The 22,265-nt window shown below is 41.0% G+C and overlaps 1 protein-coding gene across 3 annotated transcripts in view; it reads left to right on the top strand.

The window, feature by feature from the left end:
- Positions 1-22,265, top strand: part of gria3b (glutamate receptor, ionotropic, AMPA 3b) — a 119,742-nt gene that overhangs the window by 12,521 nt on the left and 84,956 nt on the right. For all 3 annotated transcript variants that reach the window (XM_066714672.1, XM_066714673.1, XM_066714674.1), the window contains exon 3: positions 20,159-20,398. In XM_066714672.1, the coding sequence (XP_066570769.1) occupies positions 20,159-20,398 (240 nt within the window). The remainder of the gene's footprint in view (positions 1-20,158; positions 20,399-22,265) is intronic.

A 22,265-nucleotide genomic window follows, 5' to 3' on the forward strand; every position in this document is an offset into this window, starting at 1 on the left:
CAGTAAAGGTTAGGCAATAATCCTGAGCGTTCCTCTGAAAACTGCCTGTAATGTGCAGATGAAAAGGTGTCTACAGACATAAACGCATCCGATTTGCTCTCCCTGCTCTGGCAGGATGGTACCGTTGACAGTGAGTGTGATGTCTTCAGAATCAGAGTATGCAAGCGACACTCCTGCTCAGAGCTGGAGATTCAAATCCTGCCTTTAATTGCCATTTGAAACCGGAGATAGAGGGAGAGGGGAGGGAGGGAGAGGAGATAGAGAAAGAGAGGGCAAGAGAGAGTAGAGAGGAGTGATAGAGGGGAAGAGGGAAAGCAGAGAGAGGAGAGAGAGGAGGGAGAGAAAGCATACTGCCAAATAGCAAAATGGTAGTGATCCTGATGTCCAGCACTATGTTGAGGTAGGGTGACTGCAGAACCTGGATCTGAAGATGTCTAAGTAACCAAAAATATACTGATGAGAAGATATTAAAAGCTGAGGAAACATGTAAAATACTAGGTGTAGCTTAGTACTACGAATCCCTCTGTGTGTCTTTCTGTGAGGTGAGGAAACCTACATTATCACCTCAGATACTTGTTTGAATGTCTCTGAGACCTGGAGTAGTAGGGTGTTACGCAATTATCCAGATATCAACCTATTCAGTTCATTTCTCATTTAAATTCTAGTCGCTTTTCAGGGAGAAGATTTCCAAGGCTGGCAAAGAATGAGTCTGTACCTTGTACAAAGAGTGCACAAGTAGCCTAGTGCATTTCCCTTCCTGTGCTCTGCAAGGAAGAAAAGCTCTCGTCGGCACACTTCTACGTAGAAACTATTCTCATGGTATATTTTCTCATACGGATCCACACATCTCTTACAAACAAAATGTAGCTTCACACATCCGTAATCAGAACGACTAGGATATTGGCATCTATATGACATATTTTCAAGGAGCAGACGTGAGGTAAACGATAATGTGACATCACTAGGAGAAATATCTCTGTCCAAGCACCTACTGAAAGATCAGACATGAATTCACTCCACATGTAAGGAAATTCACAGTAGTGTTGGCTTAATGTGCAGGACAGATCAAAGCATTCCCTTCCAGAAGAGTTCAGGGTATCCAAGTCTGGGGCCGGAGATCTCTGGGGTGAAAGTCCTGACCATATAAAATGGACCATATGCCAGACAAGCATTTTGGGAAGGAGTGCAGTCCCCACACAACAGAAAGATGCAGTGAAATTAGCTAAAGCAACAAATCAAATTAAACCGTTTTCCTGAGTGAGAAGACTTAATCTTTGAAGTCCCTTGCGTGAACATGGTGTGCTGGCTCATTTTACTGTGCTTAATGCGGAAGGACCTTTTAAAAGCTCTCGAAGTGGAAGCAGCCCGAGCCATATGCTCACTAAATGGTACAAATTGATGGGGAAATACCCAGCGACCATGCGTGAACCTTGCCTCAGCGGATTCTCTTGCACAAGTTGGGCTTCCCAAAAGAGTGGATTCGTGTACAACAATAAAAGCCATGGTTCGACGTTCGTTTTCATCCGTCAACTTGATGAACTCCTATTTCACTTTCTTTGCATTAATTAAAAATTCATCTTTTCCATAGATGTTAGTGCGCCTCACCTTCCCGGCCATAACTCTTTAAGTGTTCGAGGAATGCTCCGGGCATTCATTGAAAATCTACTTTGAAATAAATATTAAGGAGGCTTTGACTTGGTTATTATTTTAAAGAATAGGAAAATGCTGGGAAGTGACCCATCAGTCTTGGTCTCCATTCAGTAGTTGCGCTTTCCTGTAAAATTCAGGAGCAAAGAATGGTAATAATCTGTATTGCTGTTTGGCTGTTAGCTGTTAGCAGATACAATGTGTTCATCCGGAGGTGTCTTGAGGGATCCCACTGCTGAGTCAGCTTGAGCAACATCATGGCTGGGTAGGGTTTTCCAGCACCCCCTCCACCACCCACACACACATGCACACCCCAGCTCTTTGTGTGGAGTCGTGGTGTCTCCCGTTCTCTCTTCCAAATAAACATGCTCTTATTGAGACGGTTTGGTTGACATGACTGAATTCTGTCCCTGTAACCAGCCTCCGTAGCACATTCCTCTGAGACCAGGGCATACGCTGGTCACTTCAGAGCGCCTTCCATGGCAACAATACCCTTTATGCAATAAGGTTACCAAAACTGAACTAAAAATACTCTCGCTGCTGCGTTACATAATCTCAAGATCACTTCCTCAGATTTTACACATATCCTTTTCACTGTAATTCCAAGTACTCTGCTGGTCCTTTATGTAGCTTTCCAGCATAGTCTGCGAGGGAAAAATGAACAATCCACATATACACAGAAATGCTTTTTTATAATTTGCTTCTTGAAGTGTAGTACCATCCATTTAAATTGTATAATGTACATCCCTGCTACCTACATGTTCTACTTTGCCCTTGTCAGTATCAATTTAATTTGCCAGGTATCTGCTCTCTCAGAACAGTGCCATATTCTTCGCTGGGGTTACAGTTTGCTACTGCCCTTCACTTTGTTTCAAATGCATAGATAACAATGGTTAAAAATAAAAAACCTGTGCAAGCGTCCAATATTGTTTTAGGAAAACCAATGTGCCTAACACAGATTCCAGATGTACGCCAATAAATATTTCACTGCTGTTTGAGGTTTTTACTCATAACAGTTCTCAGTTCAAACTGTTTCTCATAATTTCACATTAATGCCTTGAAAACCACAAATGTGTTACGTAAAGCTGCCAATTAATTGGATAAATAAATACCCTCCTTTCTTCATTGTATTTACCTTGATGATGGGAAAATTGAGTCCCATGCTGTTAGTAAATGTAGACAGGATAGCCTATAGGCATTTAGAAATGCAGCAGCATTGGTGGGGAGACATTCATGAATTAACTGATATCATGCTTACCTACTTAATAATAATAATAATAATAATAATAATACAAAACTCCAGTTTTGCAGGTTGTGCCATCATGTATTAGGAAGGGAAAGATATCATGTTATTTATATCGACTTCATTACATTATTTACAGCAGGTGTCTCCAACCCTGGTCCTGGAGAGCCCCTATCCAGCAGGTTTAGAGGTCACCCTTCTATTGCCAATTTATAAACACCTGGAAGTATTTCAGTGTGATCAGTGAAGCTTTGGTTTGGTAAATTCAGTAATTTAGAAACCATTGAAGAAATGATCTGAATACCTGCAGCCTCTCTGAGCAAGAGCTCCCTATGGTTGATTTGCTTAATTGATTAATAACTCACATGTGTTCCTAGTATTTCGAAATTGGTGATTTAGGGTGACCTATAAGATAAACTGGATTGGGGCTCTCCAGGACCAGGGTTGGAGACCCCTGATGTACAGTGTGCTGACCACACATGTTTGTGATGGTGGCATAGCTGAATTAATGTATCATATATGACTGTAATTATTTGTTATTAATTCAAGTCCATTTAGATCACTGATCAAAAGAGGCTTCAGAGTGCATATGAAATGAGTGCCATGACTCTCAGTAATATGTTGTGTGCCCCCTCACCGCATGAAAAAGTGCTGAGAGCAGTGCCTGAGGTATCCTGTTCAATAGCAGGACTGGAGACCTTCAGAGTTCAGACATCATACGACACTGCACAGATATTTTGTTAGGATATTCCTTTCAAGAGCCCTTATAAGACCTTGTTCACAAGTCAGACATCATATTCCCAGTACTGCGCCTGTGTATCACTGAGAAAGTCAGCCCAAAGCACGTGCAAAGCTCTGACAGGTTGGGCTTGGGTTGTACCAAAGAACAAAAGTCACCCAGGTATAGAGTAGCATCTGTCCATCCCACACTAGTGGAAAAACAATTCAGTGAGGGACGTTCCTATCATCTGTCCTCATTTACTTCCAAAAATGATTGTTATGCCCAGCCTAGGGAATTCTGCATTGGGCTGCTTCTTCACAGCATGAAATGTAAGTCGGCAAAAACCTGCCTGAAAATGAAACTGTAAAGAAATACCACGGAAAACATTGAGCTGACCTGGATCAAAATCAACATGCTGAATATTTAATCAGAGTATCAAAAACTGAGTTTATTTGAAACTCTTCTGTAATTCAAACCAAGGAATAGTGCTGTCAGCGATATATTTGTCTTGGAAACCTGTAGTTTGATTAAGCCAGCATGTTTGCTACTCAGCTGGAGTTACTGGATGGCAAGTAGCTTTAAACACAGGAAAATTGGGTCGAATGTGTCCCATTTCAGATGAAGGCTGCACTGAGCTGAAGTAGGTCATGACCAGGCTTGCTAATTAATTCCAGGCCCGGGTTTTTGAATTTATAAACCCGGTGTCTCCGGGGCACCCGGGCTGATGACAAATTATTTAATTGGCATATAAATAGGAAAAATAAGCAATATGTAAACAAAAATAAGTAAATAAAAACACTAAGCTCACTCTAAACTTTCCCGATGGCGCTTTTCTCTCTCTCTCTCTCTCTCTCTCTCTCTCAAATGCCATTATATAACGCTTTCAGCACAGCATGAGCGCCAAGGCACCTTGCAGGCGCACACCTCACTCTGTCACACACTGTTGGACACATCAAACTTATTAGTTGACTGAACTCCTGAAATCTTATTTTTTTCCCCTTATTTTATTAATTAAACTAGAACCCCTGGCCATATCAACAAGGTAATACTAAATAAGTAAACTCTGCACGCAAGTATGATTTTTTTATGTCAAACACGGTTTAATACCCATGCCAAACCCAAGCTTGCGGGGTTGAGAAATTGTCCGGGTTGCCCGGGTTTTCGGTGTCCCGGGTCCCCGTGCTGGAAACACTAGTTGACGTATTGACGTGGCAGCTTATTGGTCTAGTAATGAAAAGTGAGGTAATGCTAAGCTATATATATACATCAGTCAGAAAATCTTCATTCCCTTGTTCTTATTTGTAAGGATAAAGGAAATGCTACAACTGCCCTCCCATGTGTTAGATTTCCTCTTCTCTGAGAACAGAAGGTACTAAGTGCTTTACATGATGGTTTTAGTCATGTAGCTGGGGAACCTGTGTATGTATTTTCAAGCACACATATTTAGGCCATTCTAGTCAGTGACACTGCCGTCATCTGTGTGTGTTAATGTCATTATTCTGCTCAATGAACGCAGAGCCATATGTGCTATTTTCAGTCTGTTATTGTGAGCATTTCTGAGGTACAACTACCGGAAACTTCACTCTGTATTTAAATACATTTAAAAAAAGTATAATAATAACTAGGACCGCCATTTTTAAAAAATATGTATTCATTTATATAATATGATGAGGTTGTAGATAAGAATGTAAAGAGAAAAAAACGTCATGATATGTTAGTTATTTGAGCATATCATAAGACAGGCTTAATTATCATTCTCAACATAATACATGGTCGATATTAGATTTATAGGAGTAGTTTGACAGATTTGGAGAGATCTGAAATGTGCAGGTTCATTTAGGCACCTTTGTTCTACCTTGTGTGTGTATGTTTTAAAATGAAGGCTTCAGGCAAGTCAGCTGACAGAAACAATGACATCAACACACACACAGAGCTCACTGGATACCGTGGGTCCACAGCACCGCAATCGTAGGAATGTAGGCACTGCTGTTAGTGCATATTAAAGCTATTTTACATGCAAAAAAGCAGCAAGAGCAGATAGGATAACATCAGTGAAGATGTCAAATACAGGAAAACAAATATTTTTCATTCTAAAAATATTCACTCAATCACTCGTTTATTAACAGAAGTCTTTCCCCTGAGAGATGCTGTAATTGCTGTAACTCCACATCTGCCTTGACTACACCTGACTGAAACAGTGCATACGTTTAGGGACCAAAAGGATCTATTGCATATACCAAGGTACTTGCAATATTTGTCCATTCACAGTCTAAAAGGAAGTAATGGTGTGCCGACTCCTAACTGTACAGCAGTCAGAATTTATATTTTACTCAGAAATAATGATGAAACTATGATTTTAAGGGGTAAGGATAAGAAATGTGACTTTCAAAACCTGATGTCACCAAATCACTTAATTTATAAGAATTGGATACATGATGCATTTTATATACAAGCTTTTAGAAATAACTTCATACAGGTACTGTATTCCCAGGAATGTGTCAAAGCCAAAGAGAACGGACGGGGTAGAGAACATTTCCATATGTACCTTGACAAGATCCCTTTTATTTAAAATGGAGGTGACTTGTTCAGACAATTTAATAGGTTAGAGGCTCACCCTTGGCCTTAATGATTGTTGCTGTGCTTTTGATAGATGGCTCGAGGAACACTTGGTCATTCTTCCTGCAGTGCCCCTACTACAGCAGCCGGAGAAATGGGTCTCTGTCATCTCTTCCTGATTCGCTTCTCCAGTTTGGCTCATAGGACCCAGTCAATTCAATATTTGCAATACTATTCTGCTTGAACCTGAAGTCCTGTACTGCAGTCCCACAGTTATGTTGTGGCTCTCTCATTTTGTTTAGTTTCACAAGATTATGCTCGGCTGCCGAAGGTTTTGTCCTTGCCTCGTTTTCCTTCCATTTCAACACATTTGTCATGGTTTGTGTATCGCCTCCTGTGCATCACGGCTTTGTGTAGTAATTTCGCCCACACCCCAAACGCAGTTCTTCTGTTACTATCTTTGGGATGATCTGTTTAATTGTATTTAAATTAAGCTCAGCAAAGATGATTTCATGCATAAACTTAAAGGCGAGGGGAAGTCAGTAATGTTCCCTGCCCGAATTCTTGCCAGAAGAGTTTTTGATACATCTCATTGGGCCACATTTAGTAACAAATCAACAGCAGACTCGGAAATGATGTCTGTAGCTTCTGCTCTATTTGTTCCTGGAAAATATCATTTGTTCTGGCATTTCCAGGTATTGTGTACAGTTGTGAATAGTCGGCTGATAATTTGATTATTTCTTATTGTTTATATTTCCGTTAGAGCAAATAGATTATTTAATATAGTAAGGTGTTGTGAATAGGAGGGGATACTGATCCATTTAATGCAGGAGAACATAAACACATGAGCTCTGAGTAGACACAGGTATTGCTGTAAATAAAAGAGTAAGGTCTACAACATTTGCAAACTGCATAGATTGGAGGCAAAGCTCTGTCATCCATTAGTAATAGATGGATCCAGCTTGACCTTATACAAAGCAGCCAGTCAATTTAGATTAAAGGTTTGTGTGTGTTTGAGAGCCGCTGTATTTCTCTTGGTTGACAGTGTGGACAATTCAGCAGAAATATAACTTTTCTGGGAACACCTTCTGAAGTTTATAACCCCTACTGGAGTTGTTTCGGTTTCTTCTACTAGAGTGAAATTACATTAAACACATATTGATAGCCATACAGTAAACTGTAAGATATCGAAGGTGTGTGAACTTACCATGGAAGAGAATATACGAGGTCTAGAAGAAAACAACATGCAACCTTATCAAAGACTTCTATTTTTATAACAAGGCTTTGTATGTTATGAATATATTAGAAATGGTACTGGATGAAAGGTAACAACCCTTTGGGGTAAAAAATACCAATTATTCAGACAAGGAAGAATGCAGTTATGCGGTTTCAGTTTTGTTTTTTAAGCTGCTGCATTGTAGATGCATAGGCAGATGTAGGAGCTTAACTCTTCAGATACTGAATTTGTAATTTTGTGAGCAAATAATAACTCAAGCGTGTGTTCTGGGTATAGACTCATGATTGAAGATTTGCACTTGTCTAAGGAAAGGCTTACTCTCACATGTTCCATGGCAGGTGAAGAAGAAGAAGAGTTCGACTTCACACTGTCATTATTGATTTAGTTCTGCGCTGGCAAGTCAACCGTCCTCCACTGCTCATTTGGATCCCTTATTACAAATCTGTATCAAGATAAAAGACCTGGCATTCGAAGTCTTCAAAGTCACCAATTCCAGCACAGGTGAATGTGTGACAGCACTCAACCATCAACACAGAGTCCATGAGAAAACATGAGATAAGACTACAGAAACTCGAGGAACTAACTGTGCCTCTGTTATGTTTCCTGTATGTAAATGGACACAGATATACAGACCTTTTGAATATCGACCATCATTGACCAGTGGACTCCTTTTACACAAGCCCTCTTTCTTATGAAACCATAGGCTTGGCCAAATCAAAAGAGATGGTTGAGGACACAGAGAAGTCAAATCTAAGGTTTACACTTTCTTCCCTCGCCACACACAAAGTAATATACATAAAGACCGGCTACATGCTGCAAAAGCATTTTGCTAATACAGTGAATGCAAGATTGCCCTGCTGTTGTCATTACACAGTATTAGCCATCTTAGCAGTAAGCAGTTTTTCTTACACCCGTTTTCTATTTGATTACAGTTTAACATTTTTGTAATATTTCCTAAAAAACAAAACAAAAACATCACAGCCTGACACTATGCTTCTGAAACTCTGAAACTGCAAGCTCAGTACATTTAAGACATTATGCATTTTATCTTACAAATACACTTTCTTATGTTGTGTAGATTTTCAGCAGTGTGCAGTGCAAATCTGAAATAGCAAAGATAACCTGCAGGGAGATTAATGCATACACAGAATTACATGTCATAAAGCAGGGAAGCAATGATTGGAACCTTCTACCACATCCCAATTTAAAATAAGCCAAACTTTATTCAATTGAAAAATTATATTTATAAAAAAATGCATTAAGAAGAAATACATAGAGATGTAAGAGTATTCTGTGTTTGGGCAAACTGTCACCCTTCTCCGTTGTGAGGAAGAAACCTCGGGCATGTCTGATGTCCCGTCACCTCTTAATCCGGCCCCTGCTTGCTTGGCTGTATGGTGAAAATAACTTCTCTATAAAGAGTGATTGTAACTGACAGGTAGATGAGCCATTGAAGTCTCTGAACCTTATGCAACCAGCTCACCACACAGCACACAGAACAAGGGGGGACAAATCCCCATCAGCTTTGTACTGAATCTCAAAACATCAAGTGCAAGAATAAATATCATTAAAAATCAAAAATGTTTTCCAGAGATGTTTCCTCCCTTTCCTACATGAAAGAGCTACAAACCCCACATTCACTGGACATCCGCATATTGGCACACTGGGAGAAAACGGGCTCAAATGTATTTTGGAACATGAAGAATATATTTTGCTTTCATTTCTGTGCTATAATGCAAAGTGAATTAGCACAAATAGCAATTATTAGAGGCTGATTATTTTTGCAAAGATTAAATGATTTCCCATTTTATGTCCAACATAAAACGAGGCACATTGTAACGTAGTGACAGTTTGACTCAATTAAAATGCATTTATAAACTGCAGAAACGCATTCAGACATAAATACCATGTTTAAGTTCTTGAGCACATACTATTATACTGGATCAAACTAAATCTAAATAAACGAGCCCGTATATGAGTCATAATAAAAGGAAATATCTGATGCATATTTAGTAGCTCAAATAATGCCAGATCAAACAAAAGAATACGATAATGCCTTTAGTTGCAGCCGATGTTTTAGTTTTAATCAATTATTTTTTTCAGGGAAAGCCTGAATGGACATTTAACTACCTATCTTGCCATAATTAATTCTCAGGTTTGGATCTCAAAATGCAGACAGAACTTAATCCTGCTGACAGTCGAATCAATGCGCAGTTACTCCAAGGAAGTATAAAATGTATTTTATATTTCGGGAAGAGCTGAAAACAGAAAGAATGCCAGATTGAACACAAGACTGCGAATTTACAGGCACCCAAGTGGGAAATTACAGAGTGTGGATATTTGATGACTTCCTCTTCATACACACAAACACACAGTACTACACAACTACACTATGTCCTTTGATGTTGTCATGTGATGTTTAATGAGAGAGTGATTAAACTCTCTATGCGCACGAGAAGAATAGTAAGGCTCACACCTACAGTATCTCGCCTCAGTCCAAGTGCTGGTTTCAGCGCTCAAAGACTCCCCGTCGTGTTGCCTCTACCTTCCCATTGATTCTCATTATGCAGCAGGTCCCATTATTTAACACAATAATAAATCTCAGAGATTACTCAGATAGATTTCTTGCTCAAAATGAAAGCTGGCTGCCTGAAATTAACCCTCTTCTGTGGCATAATAGGGATGTAATTTCAACCACTCTGCAGAAAAGTACACACTCCCTGCATCCCCGTCTTTACATTAGGATTGTCACTCAGGGAAAACATGTCATCTCTTCAGTACGTTTACCGCCGTGCCATTGAAGCACAATCGTGAATCGTTCAGGAACTTAATCTCAATGGTTTTCCACACTTTTTACCACCGAGGATGTTCCTGAAATCTCACACCACAACGCACTTCTTAGTTTGCATGGTGGAGTGATATTGTGAGTAGAGGTTGTGCAAATGAAAGGTACTACTAAACCATGCATTTCAGTTCCATACCTTTATAAACATAGCATGGCAGTCATCTCTAGTCAATATTTAATTACTATAAATATTTTTAAATCAACTAGAAGCAAAAGACCCCTCAGTTTACAAACGTTAAAGTAACATCTCACAGACAGGAGGGTCTGAACAACATTTGGTTTCTCCCTTTTCTTGTTGTTGTCGTCGTTGATGTGTTCCAGACCAGAAACAAAACAGCTGAATTTAAACATCTACGCGCACTGTCATACTGATTTACACATGCTGCATAAAGCATTCATTTGGACTGTTGCACTCCTAGTTAAAAATCAATATGCAAAACCTGTGGGAGGATGTTTTGGGGTGTGTGTGACTGTGTAGTGAAATATTAAAGCATTATTTTGTCATCCGAAAATGGCCCGAGGGCTGGTGGTTGTCTATTACTCATTCTGTCTGACTTTCATTTAATCATGATGTTTTATTTTTCAGTCATGTAAGGAACAGGAAGTTAACCCTGGGCTGAGATGATAACAAATCCTCTGCAGCTGCAGCCTGAAAGCAGGGGTTGGAATATGTCCATGCACGATCCTTCTGTGTAACGCTTCCCTCAAATGTTCTTACCCTTGGGGGTCTGAGACGTTCCCAAAAATATGAGAAAAGAGAACCATGCGGCCCTGTAGTTTCCAATCCAGTTTTTCCCCTCCTTTCTGGTTGTCATGGTGCTCTTCATTTGAGAGACACTGGAGCGAGTTAGAAAGGTGGAGGACTTCCTTAGGGCAATCTGGCCCATGTAGATCATAAATGTAGACCATCAAAGTGTTGGCAGTGGGGTTAACTCATTGGTTTAGTCACCCATTGAGATTTGAATTGATTAAGCATAAAAAAAACTAAAACTCAAGGCTTGTTCTCAAAGGTCTTATATCCTCCTTGACACTAGGCTTTGAATATTAGCACTAGCCTGTCTTAGATTGTAAGATCCTGTGGTCTTGTGGTCTTTTCATACATTGCGGCTCAGTTATATATGATTTGTAAAAATGCAAATGCCTGCCTCAACTGGGGCGCTTCACAGCACGGGCCCGATGACTCATTCAGCTATTCAGCCTAAATTGTAACTTAGAGATAATAACAATAATCATCATCATCATCGTCCTCATAATCATCATCGTCATAATGTTATTATTGTATTGAATAACACACAGTATAGTTGCAACGTAGCAAAATAGCTCTCCAATAAAAACAGCTAGCACGGAGCACATTTCACTAGAACTGTGAAGGAAGTCTCCCTTCCATTTGCCTGTACCCATACAAAATAATCAGACAATCCGTGGAATTGAAGAATTCATCTTTGTGTTATTATTGACCTGGGAGGGAGCTTGGGATCAGATATACCAATTGCCCGCAGGAGTCAGGAGACCGGGAATCAGTCGGTGAAATAATCTGGCTCTTGTTGCGAGCGAGTTCGAAGCCCTACAGCCGACACACACAGGTGGACACACCACAATGGCAGAGGTAGAATCTCCCTCACAGTTTCATCAGTCATCTTTCTGCCCATTTTCCTGGAAAGCTGCCATAACCACCTTCAAAGGGCTGGAGTACTCCATCCCTTTAATTGGCACACCACATGATGGAGAATGATCACCATGCGTCCGCATCACCAGCAGTTTTCACACTGCGCCCGTGACGGTGAACCCCTGCCCCGAGACAGACATTCACGCGGGGCAGAAGCGTCCCTCAAGATGACGCACTCGTGCTGCCTCCCCATCTGACCTGCCCCCCCCCCACCTGAGATGCCTCCGGAGGGTACGGTGAAGTAATTTAAGCGAGTGGAGCCTTCTCGCATTAGCCCAGATGTGCCGCGCTACCCACGTCGAGGTGGCACACTTAGCGGGCTACCTCACTCGCAGGACAGAGCTGTATATCTGCAAAGCCGGTGACTGTAGGACAGAATTGATTTCCTGACTGTGAGTTTCACCTTCCTGAACCACAATGGCAACATCAATAGGAGAAAGCCCTGACGCTGGCATTCTGCAGGCTTATCTCCTGCTTTTGTAATTCACCTTGTGTGCCTTTAAAGCATTTCATATGTGGCACACACTGGCTTGACTTGTCTCCGTAAGCTGTGCCTTCAAGTCACATTTGCGAGCTGCCTGTGGGCGAGAATTATGAAGTGCAAGACGTCCCTGGATCTCAGGAATCGCTCGTGTCACTGTAGTGGTTCTACTGCGGAGGTAACCTAATGAGATGTCAGCACAGAAAGAGAGAGAGAGGGGAGAGAGAGAGAGAGAGAGAGGAGTCAGAGTCCGACAGAGAGAGAGAGAGAGAGGAGTGAGAGTGCAACAGAAAGAGAGAGAGAAAGGGAGAGGAGGAGGAGAGAGTGCGACAGAGAAAGAGATAGAGAGGAGTGAGTGCGACAGAGAGGGAAAAGAGAGTGAGTGAGAGAAGTAAAACAGAGAGCAAGCGCAAAGCTGCCAGACTTAACAGTCATGAAAAATTAACAGCTTCATCATGTTCGTGGGCTTGTAATTAGATAAGAAGTATGTAGGACTCTCACCAAGGTAACATAAGGTCGACTGCAAGGAAGATGTTCCTTTATGAATGCCTTTAAAAATAATAATCCCCCCACTAAAAAAAAAACACAGAATCCCACGTCTGTTATTAAATGCGCCGTTGAGTTCAACCCACTGTTTTATCATTCTGAACAGACTCGCCAGAGCCGTAAACTGCAGCCGAGAGAGCTTCGATTTTGATTCATGCCTGTAATCAACCAAACAATGTGCATCCCGTGCAGGGCAGGATCAGGGTTTCCACTGATGCTGGCCATGAATTAAGATATATAATTTCATTAGTACTGCAGGGACGGGGATTCATTTTAACCTTCAGACCAAGGATATCATTATTATATGCTCACATTTTGGTCTGCAGCCTTATATTAATCTTTTCTATGGAAGTAAAGACCATACATTAGCACAAGAGAGCAGGAGCGGCCCTGGAGGAAAATAACAACAAGTCATGAAGAATTAATTTCAGCCTTCTGGCAGCTGGGACATTGGAATAACCACTGGCTTAGTCAGCAGGGGCTCCCAGAGACTGGTAAAGAAAATCACATAATGGAAGATGAACAATTCTGAAATCTCCTGTAATTCCCCCTGAAGTATATCGAAATAAAACGGTACTCCCTGTCTTAATTGCCTGAGTGAATGAGAATAACGTAGTGAAGACAGAGCGGAGCGGAACAGGTGAACAGAGGTTGTCTCCACTTGGATTTATATTCTGTACAAACAATATAGCCTGCCAGGGAGGAGACATTTCACTACTGATTATTTATCTGTTGAAAGGGTCAGCTGTACGATTGAGCTAAGAACCAGAGCCATGTATGTTTGTATACCACACACATGCACACAACAAAAATAAATATGCCACTGAAACACTTAAGTTACTAATGAAAAATGGTACAAACATATGGACACTTCATCATGTAAAAACTCAAATGCACAAACAGTTATTGGTGTGCCAGTGCTTCTGTAGCCGCACTGTCAGTGAATAAGAGGCGAAGAACAAGAATGTGTACTGATATCGTCTTAAAGTCCAAAAAATACTACATAATGCTGGAACAGGCTATAGGTACCAATCCCATCTTTGCAGTCTCAAGGGTTTCATTCACAGCGCCTGAGGGAAAACCATTTACGGTGTTTGATGGATGCAATCTACAGATTCGTACAGCCAATATGTGCTTTTCTACACCGGCAATGCACTTGAATGAAACCCCCCAAGCCCGCTCTCCAGAAGCAACACAGACGAATCAGAGTGCGTCCGACAAGAAGAACAGGCAGTTAGGACAGTAGGAGGCAGTGATCGACAACTGGAGTCAAAATACTTCCTGGCAGATTCAAAGGCCCACAGGCATTTCTATGGCTGCCAATAGAATTGGGTTTTCAATTAACATTTATAGTAAGATTGTCAACACACTCACACAACACACAAAAGTAAAAAATGTACAGAAACGTCAATGAAGCTGTAATTAATTAGTCTTTATGGTGTGTGTAATTTGTTGTGTGCCACATTAACAGATGCCGAGGTTTGCAAAGACACCTGTTTATCCTGGAAGCATGCTTACCACCGGCAAAACACGCGTGTGGGCCCACGGGGACCCTGTTCAAGGGGTTGTGTGCAGAGCTGGGCCACACCAAAGCAGAGTTGTGATTCCACGATGTCCCCATAAGAATTGAAGCGCATTCATGGCCTGTGCTCTGTGTGGCTCTGAAGTGAAGAGATGCTCTTTCAAAACTTGGGCAGCTTTCCTTTCCTTACGGACGCCTAGGCTATGTCGTCCGTGACTTATCTGTACATATGTTAAAAAGAGTAACATCAGCAGCCCTCAGCCTGGTATGAATTCCCCCATATCGAGGTCCCCCTGCACTCTCAGATTGTTCACCTGTGCCTCTGTTTGAGCCTGTACATATTCTCTCAAAATGGCAGCCCCTGTACTTCTATAGCTTGGAGTCTGGGATTAAACGCTTGCAAAGTACCTTGTAGAAAGATTTCTGGGAATCCAATTACACCATATCATAGGCTTTTAGTGGCTTTATAAAAATTAGATTTGGTCTCCCTCTTTAGCTACCAGACTGACTGGCTGACAATACAAAACCATATGGATATACCTCCAATAATTGATTCCATCATTTCACACAGATTCCACATGACTATAGCGGTACTTCAGGACCACACTTCAAGTTGTCATCGTTGTCAGATTTGAAAAGACAGTTTGTGTATGATTTCACTTATCTCTCCTAGAGCCCAACTGTAGATTGCATCAGACCCTGGTGGCTGTTCTCCTGTTTCATCAGTTTAATACATCAGTTTGCCGTATATCAAAGCAGTCTAATTGGATGTGATTTTTATGCAGAACAGTTGGCACATGTGTGACATCTTCGCTGGTGAAAGAGTCCTGTAAACTATTTAAAGTGCAGGCAATTATTTAGTCATTACTTAGAATATACACCTACGACTTGTTTTAAATGTGACCTTTTCCTTAACTACCCTTTTTCCTCTAAAATGATGCATGCTTAAACATGTTTGTCTCAAGCTGTCACTGAGCAAATTATTTGATTGCATTGTGTGCTCTTCTGTCTTTTCGGTGCGATTTTAATTCGTCTTTTCCTGGAATGTATTGGTCCACTGTGGGGAACTCAATCCACTTCATACTTTTCAGATGCACTTACGCTGCGTGATGCAAAATGAAAACAAAAGAACAACATAAATATGTCAACATTTTCCCTACAATGTCCTTTAGCCAAGTGATAAAAACATGAACCAGAGACCCCTGGAAATCATTCTCCTCACATACAACTGTGATCGCTCTGTACAATATACGAAAATAATAAAGAGCTCCAGCCAGAATTAATTAGCAGTTGCCACGGTGCTGGCATGCTCAAACCAGACATTTCTGGGGAAAAAAACATTTTCTTAAAAGCTGTCATAAAACAAGATCCTCTTTCAACCGAGATGCCCCCACTTGCTTCGGTGTTTAACTGGAGGGGGCAGGACTGCAGCAAGCCAAGATGTTACGATCTGGGTTGTAAATAAAGGATTAACCACAGCAAGCTTTAAAGGAGTGGGAAGAGACCCAGAAAGCAGGGAGTTTACTAATCAAATATGAATACAAGATTCTGCAAACATTAAATAAAAAGCCACTGATAAAACACACAAGAACCACTAGGCCTATATGGTGAGATAATGTTGGTTTAAATAAAAACACTTTCCGGTGATTTTTAATCCATTTCGTTTTTTGCCCATATTTATACAAAGATTTTTGTCAAAAGAGGTACCTACACAAATACAATTTTACAAAAACTGATTTTATGGCACAGCACATTGTTCAACTCCATCGGTTATTTGAAACGGTCATTTTGAGATTTCAAACAGAGATGCACAGATAAGTGCGTCTCAGTTTAGGGAGAACAAACCAATCGGAACTGGGCTGACGTTTTTTTTCCTCAAGAGGGAGAAACAATTATGCTACCAGTAACAAAGGCAGGTTTGGGAAACACGAACAACATCTTTAAAGCCTGTGGCGGTAAATGCAGAAATGAAGTGATGAATCAGCCTCCGACAACTTTAGAGAATGTCAGATATTATGAAATAATTTTGATTAAAGACGCTGAAGATGAAGCAATAGTGTGTGAAGGTAATTCTGAGGCAATCTCTGCGTGGAGCAACATGATTAAATGCACCGATATTGTTCACAGGAGCCCTTCTTCATACTGAAGGGAAACTGAACGAATCCACATTGATTTTCCCATGTTTGCATGAGAGCACGGGCTAGGATGAGACGATGTTAATGTCGACCACTAGCATGAAGGTAGCATAAAACGCTGATGAAGCACACATGAAACAATTGCTTCTTAATTTGGATGTTCCGCACATATCAATAGGCACTGATAATAAAATACTAAATAAGTCATGTACAGATTTCGTACACAATTGAGTAATGTGTCTTTTTTTATAGGATTCTGTTCCGCTTGTTCCTTTTATTGTCTTACAAATGTGTTCCCTTGCTTTAAAAGAAAACAATATCTGTGTAATCATGTGTATCACTTACTTTAAGGATAATCCGATTGATTGCCTAACAATTTATGTCACAAACAACCCGATCTGCAACTCTCAAGCTAGTGTGAGGGATTATTGTGTCAAATTGTGTTGGATAACAACTGGTAAAATAGGGGGAAACATCTGTAGATTCTTAAAATCTTCCTAAGCAAAGAACATGTTTTACTACACATAGATAGATATATTTACATACATATACTAGATATAAAATAAGGTCACCATAAATATTAGTTTCAGAGCATTTTGTACAGATCTTATCATGCAACATAACCCCATGTAGCCACATCTCTCATGCCCAAAGGGTCGCGCAGTCACACACACACTGCATGCGCTTAAATATGGCTCAAGGTCCTGCTTAATTTAGAGCTGGCATTTGGAGGAATGTTCCAGGGCCGTATGACTGTACAGAGAGGGAGAACTGATAATATCCTCCGAGACAATTATTGTTCTTGGGCTTGACTCCCCGCTCCGGCGGAGGATGAGGTCACCGCGGACGTAAAGTTTCACGAGGAAGTGTAAAAGGGGGGAAGAGAAAAGCACTGTGATCGGTGATGACATTTACTGCACACACACACTAAATCTGCAGGCTATTTCAGATCCCCGTTAACTCCGAAGGAGGGAGAGCATGTGAGCCAAAGATACTGAAATCCGATGATTACTTTCCTGAGGGGGAAGAACAAGAATATAGGAAGGTGCATTTAGAGCATTTTTCATCATTTGTGCTCGAGTCGCAATCCAATAGCTTCCTGCAATGAATTCTAAATTAAATTTCCCCTTCTGATTGTTGTTTATATCTTGATTAATGGAACAAACAAGCTGCGGGACAATGGGCTCGTACACAGAATTGCAAAACCACAGGGGTTTCGAGAGATGGAGAGATGAATAAACCCAAGACATCTCGTTCCACATTTGGCACCCAGTGACCTTGCTGTTGAAGTGAAGCGAGTGATGCAAAATCGTTAATTTTTTTCCCTTTCCTTTCTCGTGGCTGCGAGTAAATATGCATTTTTCAAATTCAAGACGGCACGAGGGAATCTCTGGATTATGCAAACCGATGAGGCATGCCCCTAGACTATGAAGAAGAAGGAAAAAAGATGCTATTTAATACCTAGCATAGTAATTTAAAGATATATACATGTTATGGTGGTGATGTGTGTCAATCTCTCTCTCTGTGTATGTAGACATGTTTACCTATAAATGTGCGTTCAACAGTGGACTGTAAGGAAAATCTAAATGTACACTTTGTAGAGTTGTGTCACCAAGGAATGTGGCACAAAACACAAAGATCAAGAGAGATTAAATGTAAATTAAAAGTAGCAAAAGAACTGGCCGGGAGAGTAAAGTGGTGGTACATATTGCAGCTGTTTAATGGAGCAGCTTTACAGAAAACTAAGATAGTGGGTCCAAAGACCATTATATCATTAGTGATGGGATAGAGCGATGTCTTCAAGTGACATACAAATCAATTCAAAAACCTAAAAGGTGCCGAGTGCGTCTGGCGGATGCAGCTCCAGCCCGTCAAGAGGGATGGGAAGTCAGGCGCGGAGATGCTGGGGTCACTCGGGCTGAGGGTTGTGTCAACACGAGTACGGATGAGGTAGACACTCTTGACAGATCAGAAAGAAGGGCAGACGAATATCGAGGGAAATGGTCTATTTGATAGTGAGACGTTTGAAAGAGACGGAGCTCCCAGGCAGGGGGAGATGTAGCAGAATTGGAGATGACAGCAGCGCCTCCACCTCAACCAGTTGTATGTGGATCATCGAGAAAGAAATGTAGCCAGGAGGAGTAGCCAGTTTGAATGTGTCGGCTGTTGGCAGTTGGCAGTGTCTCTTGTGGTAACAGAAAATCAAGGCTGTTGTCTGCGATTACTTCCTTCAGAAGGAAAGCTCGCACAAGACAGAGGCCTAGTGTTAAAAAAGAAACACATCAAGCTTGCCGCTGCGGAGAGAGCCTGCGAGTACAGATGTACATGTTTAAAAGGAAATTAGAACAGCCAGGCTTGATGGGAGTCTGAGCAGAGCTGGGAGTGACTCGACAGACGCAGGGAAAGAACAAAGAAAGAAATGTAGGACACAACAAGAGATGGGTAGAATACAATGTATTTTGCCGACCCAAAATACTGTTTTGGTGTAAAAGTGACTGATATTCACATTAAGACAAATGCATGTTTATTAAAAATGGACATTGGACAGTGGACAGTATATATGAAATTCTGACTGACACTCACATTCACAGAAAAAAATATCAAAAGGCGGTAGCTGGAAGAACGTTTTTGGGGTATTAAAGTTAGGATTTGTATTTGAAAGTTACACATTCAGAAGTTCACAACTGAACTGTGATCTGGATGGATAGTTATATTGAAGTGTGTGTGTGGGGGTAAGTAAGTACTGATTTCTCATTAGCAACAGATGATTGGCCAAGCAGACGCATTTAATTCAAGGGTAAATGAAGGATGTGAGAACAGAGTATCAGTAACAATAAATTACAAATCCCCGCGCCCAACGACCTTCACATTACGAAGACAATTCACATGCGTCTGGTTTACCATAGATTTCAAAACAATAGAGCAATGCAGGGTAGATATGGTGATGTTAGTGCATTGGAAACTCTTGCTCTACAGCATGATTTAACTGAAAAAATGATCTAGATTATATAGATTTACATGTATAATACAGCGCTATTTTAATGCTGCAACGCCGATGAGTACTATGTTCCTACCTAACCACATGAAGCTTAAATTAAAGGTGAGACATTGTTTAAATACAATGCAGCAGAACGCAGAATGAACTTAATTCTGCAGTCTGGATATTGTACTGCAGGAAAAGTGCCCGTGTACAGTAAGCCATTCACTAAGCAGCAGGCACTTTGCCCACAGTGGAAACCAAGGACCCATTTTATGTGACACTTTGAACAATAGCTCCTGTCTTTTTATAATAAAATATATGTCCAGAGTGAAAAGCTCTTAAATATCTTTGTACCTTGACTTTGCCTGCATTTTCTTCTTGAACAATCACATTAGAAATATTGTCCAGTTACCCAGGTCTGTGTGTCTGAAGACTGAATTTTATAAGACGGGAAAATGTGAATCGATTTAAGGTGGAACTGCCTACTGAATAAGGAGGAGAAGGATTTGGATGTGTTGACAACCGCTCAGTTTCTGTTTGATTACAGGCCTAACGGTTTTCTGCTGATTTCTTTTCCAGTTTGCTCACAGTTCTCCAGAGGAGTTTACGCCATCTTCGGATTCTATGACAAGAAGTCCATGAACACGTTGACTTCCTTCTGTGGGGCCCTCCATACCTCCTTCGTCACACCCAGCTACCCCACCGACGCGGATGTTCAGTTTGTCATCCAGATGCGACCCGCGTTGAAAGGGGCCGTGCTGAGTCTGCTCTCACACTACAAATGGGAGAAATTTGTCTACCTCTACGACACCGAAAGAGGTGAGTTGACTTCTACCGTAGCGTGTGTCAGAAGTAAACAAGAAGATTTGAGCATGTGATGGTTAAAAATCACAAAATAAAATTGCCATTCCCAACATGTACAGATGGTCTTCCATTTTGCTTGATCTGAAGAGGGCCTGGGCACTTATCTTCAATTAGTTGCGTTGTATTAATTGTCTCCTACTCTCCCATAGCCGAGTTTTAAACAATGCCATGGCCACCGTACAGCCTTTTAGTGCTTTCCTGTCCTCTACACTTTGTATTTCATCAGCTGTGATATTTTGAGACTGATTGCATAGGTGGCTTGAGATTGTGCTGCCAGCTTTGCTTCTATGTTGTGGTGGAATCGTGTGGGTGTGCTTTTGAAAACTGGATTGGAAACAATTGCAATGAGATCCCCCCTACCGCCACCTTTGTACTCTATGTAGGTGATCTGTAGGAAAACCTTTTCTAGAGGATAAATAAAAAAAGTGACTGCCATCAGTAGTGCCATGTATTGCATGTCTTTGAGCGACCCCTCAAGGGCTGACAAACCTCTCCCATGTCTTTCACAGAAGATGTCAATAGCCAGGCTTCTTCAAGTACTACCGAGTCACTGTACTAGTGATACACACTGCCCTGTGATGTCTTTCTAATATTAGACATGGCCACACACTTTTATCAACCAATCAATCAATGTGATCAGTACTGAAAGAAATATAATTGTATGTGTCTTTGAACCTGGGCACTTGCTTAAAAGCAGCATCTCATATTTCCTCATGGAGTTGCATGGCGTACTTCTGATTCAAGCCTCTTCTGTAGTAATACAATCCAACTTGCAGTCATAATGATAATGATAGTGAGCTGGGAAAATGTCAGAGAGCATGGGCGTCTAATCTACACTTTCTACAGTATAATTATTTATTATTTATTATTTAAGTATATTATTTTATTAATCCAACTGCACCTATCTCCATTTGTTTTGATAAATTAGACTTGCATTTAGAGTTCCACATGTAAAGGACACTATTTGTATTATTTTACGCGTATAAAAAGATACTCTGATATTTCATCCACTTCATCAGAGAGCAATTTGAGAAATCATAAAACGGACATTTGGCTTTAACAGTGTTGGGAATTTGAAGTCAGACCACCCCCCCATTCTCTCGGTGCTGGTAATTATATGCTGTTAATTGGATTAGACAAAGGACAACACACAGCAGCGTCTCCCCATGACTTTCATAAAGCACACGTCCTTCAAACCACTGTTCCCCGGCAGATTAACAGATTTTTCTGGGATGTTTCCCAAATTTTGCTCCAAAGGTGCGGATTTTGTCACACAGCCAGCTATGCAATGTGAACTGTCACTGGCACCCTGCCTTTTGTGTTTAGCCCTTATTTATCGACCTGTGCTTAAGTAAACCTGATTCTGAACGCACTTTATTATCTGATCACACATTCATGATTGAGCTCTGCTGCCGCGGCTGTCGGCTCCCGACAACTACAATTGAAATATCTATTTTATTAGTTCACCGTAAAAGGTGCAATCTAAAAAAACGTATAAAAAGTTATTGGTGCACTGCATCAAACATCCCTGGTGTTTTCACACTTGTCAACGGCTCTGATTTATCCTGGCGTCTAACCTTATCGCCCAGCTTTGGTTGCCCTGCATTTCTGGGTTCTGTATTTTGCCTGACATAAAACACAGAGGGATATTCTGGGCAGCACCGCTGTGTGCAGCAGTGGAGTTACAATACACCTCAGTGTGCAGGGATAATTCAAATACTGATTTCTGCCTGCTATCAAATCTCCATGTCCTTACATCGTCACCGCATGCTTTATTGCATCACGAGTACAGATACGAGGGTACAGGCATCCATACAGAGAT

The sequence above is a fragment of the Amia ocellicauda genome, chromosome 10 (genome assembly GCF_036373705.1).
Source record: "Amia ocellicauda isolate fAmiCal2 chromosome 10, fAmiCal2.hap1, whole genome shotgun sequence".
Classification (NCBI taxonomy): Eukaryota; Metazoa; Chordata; class Actinopteri; order Amiiformes; family Amiidae; genus Amia; species Amia ocellicauda.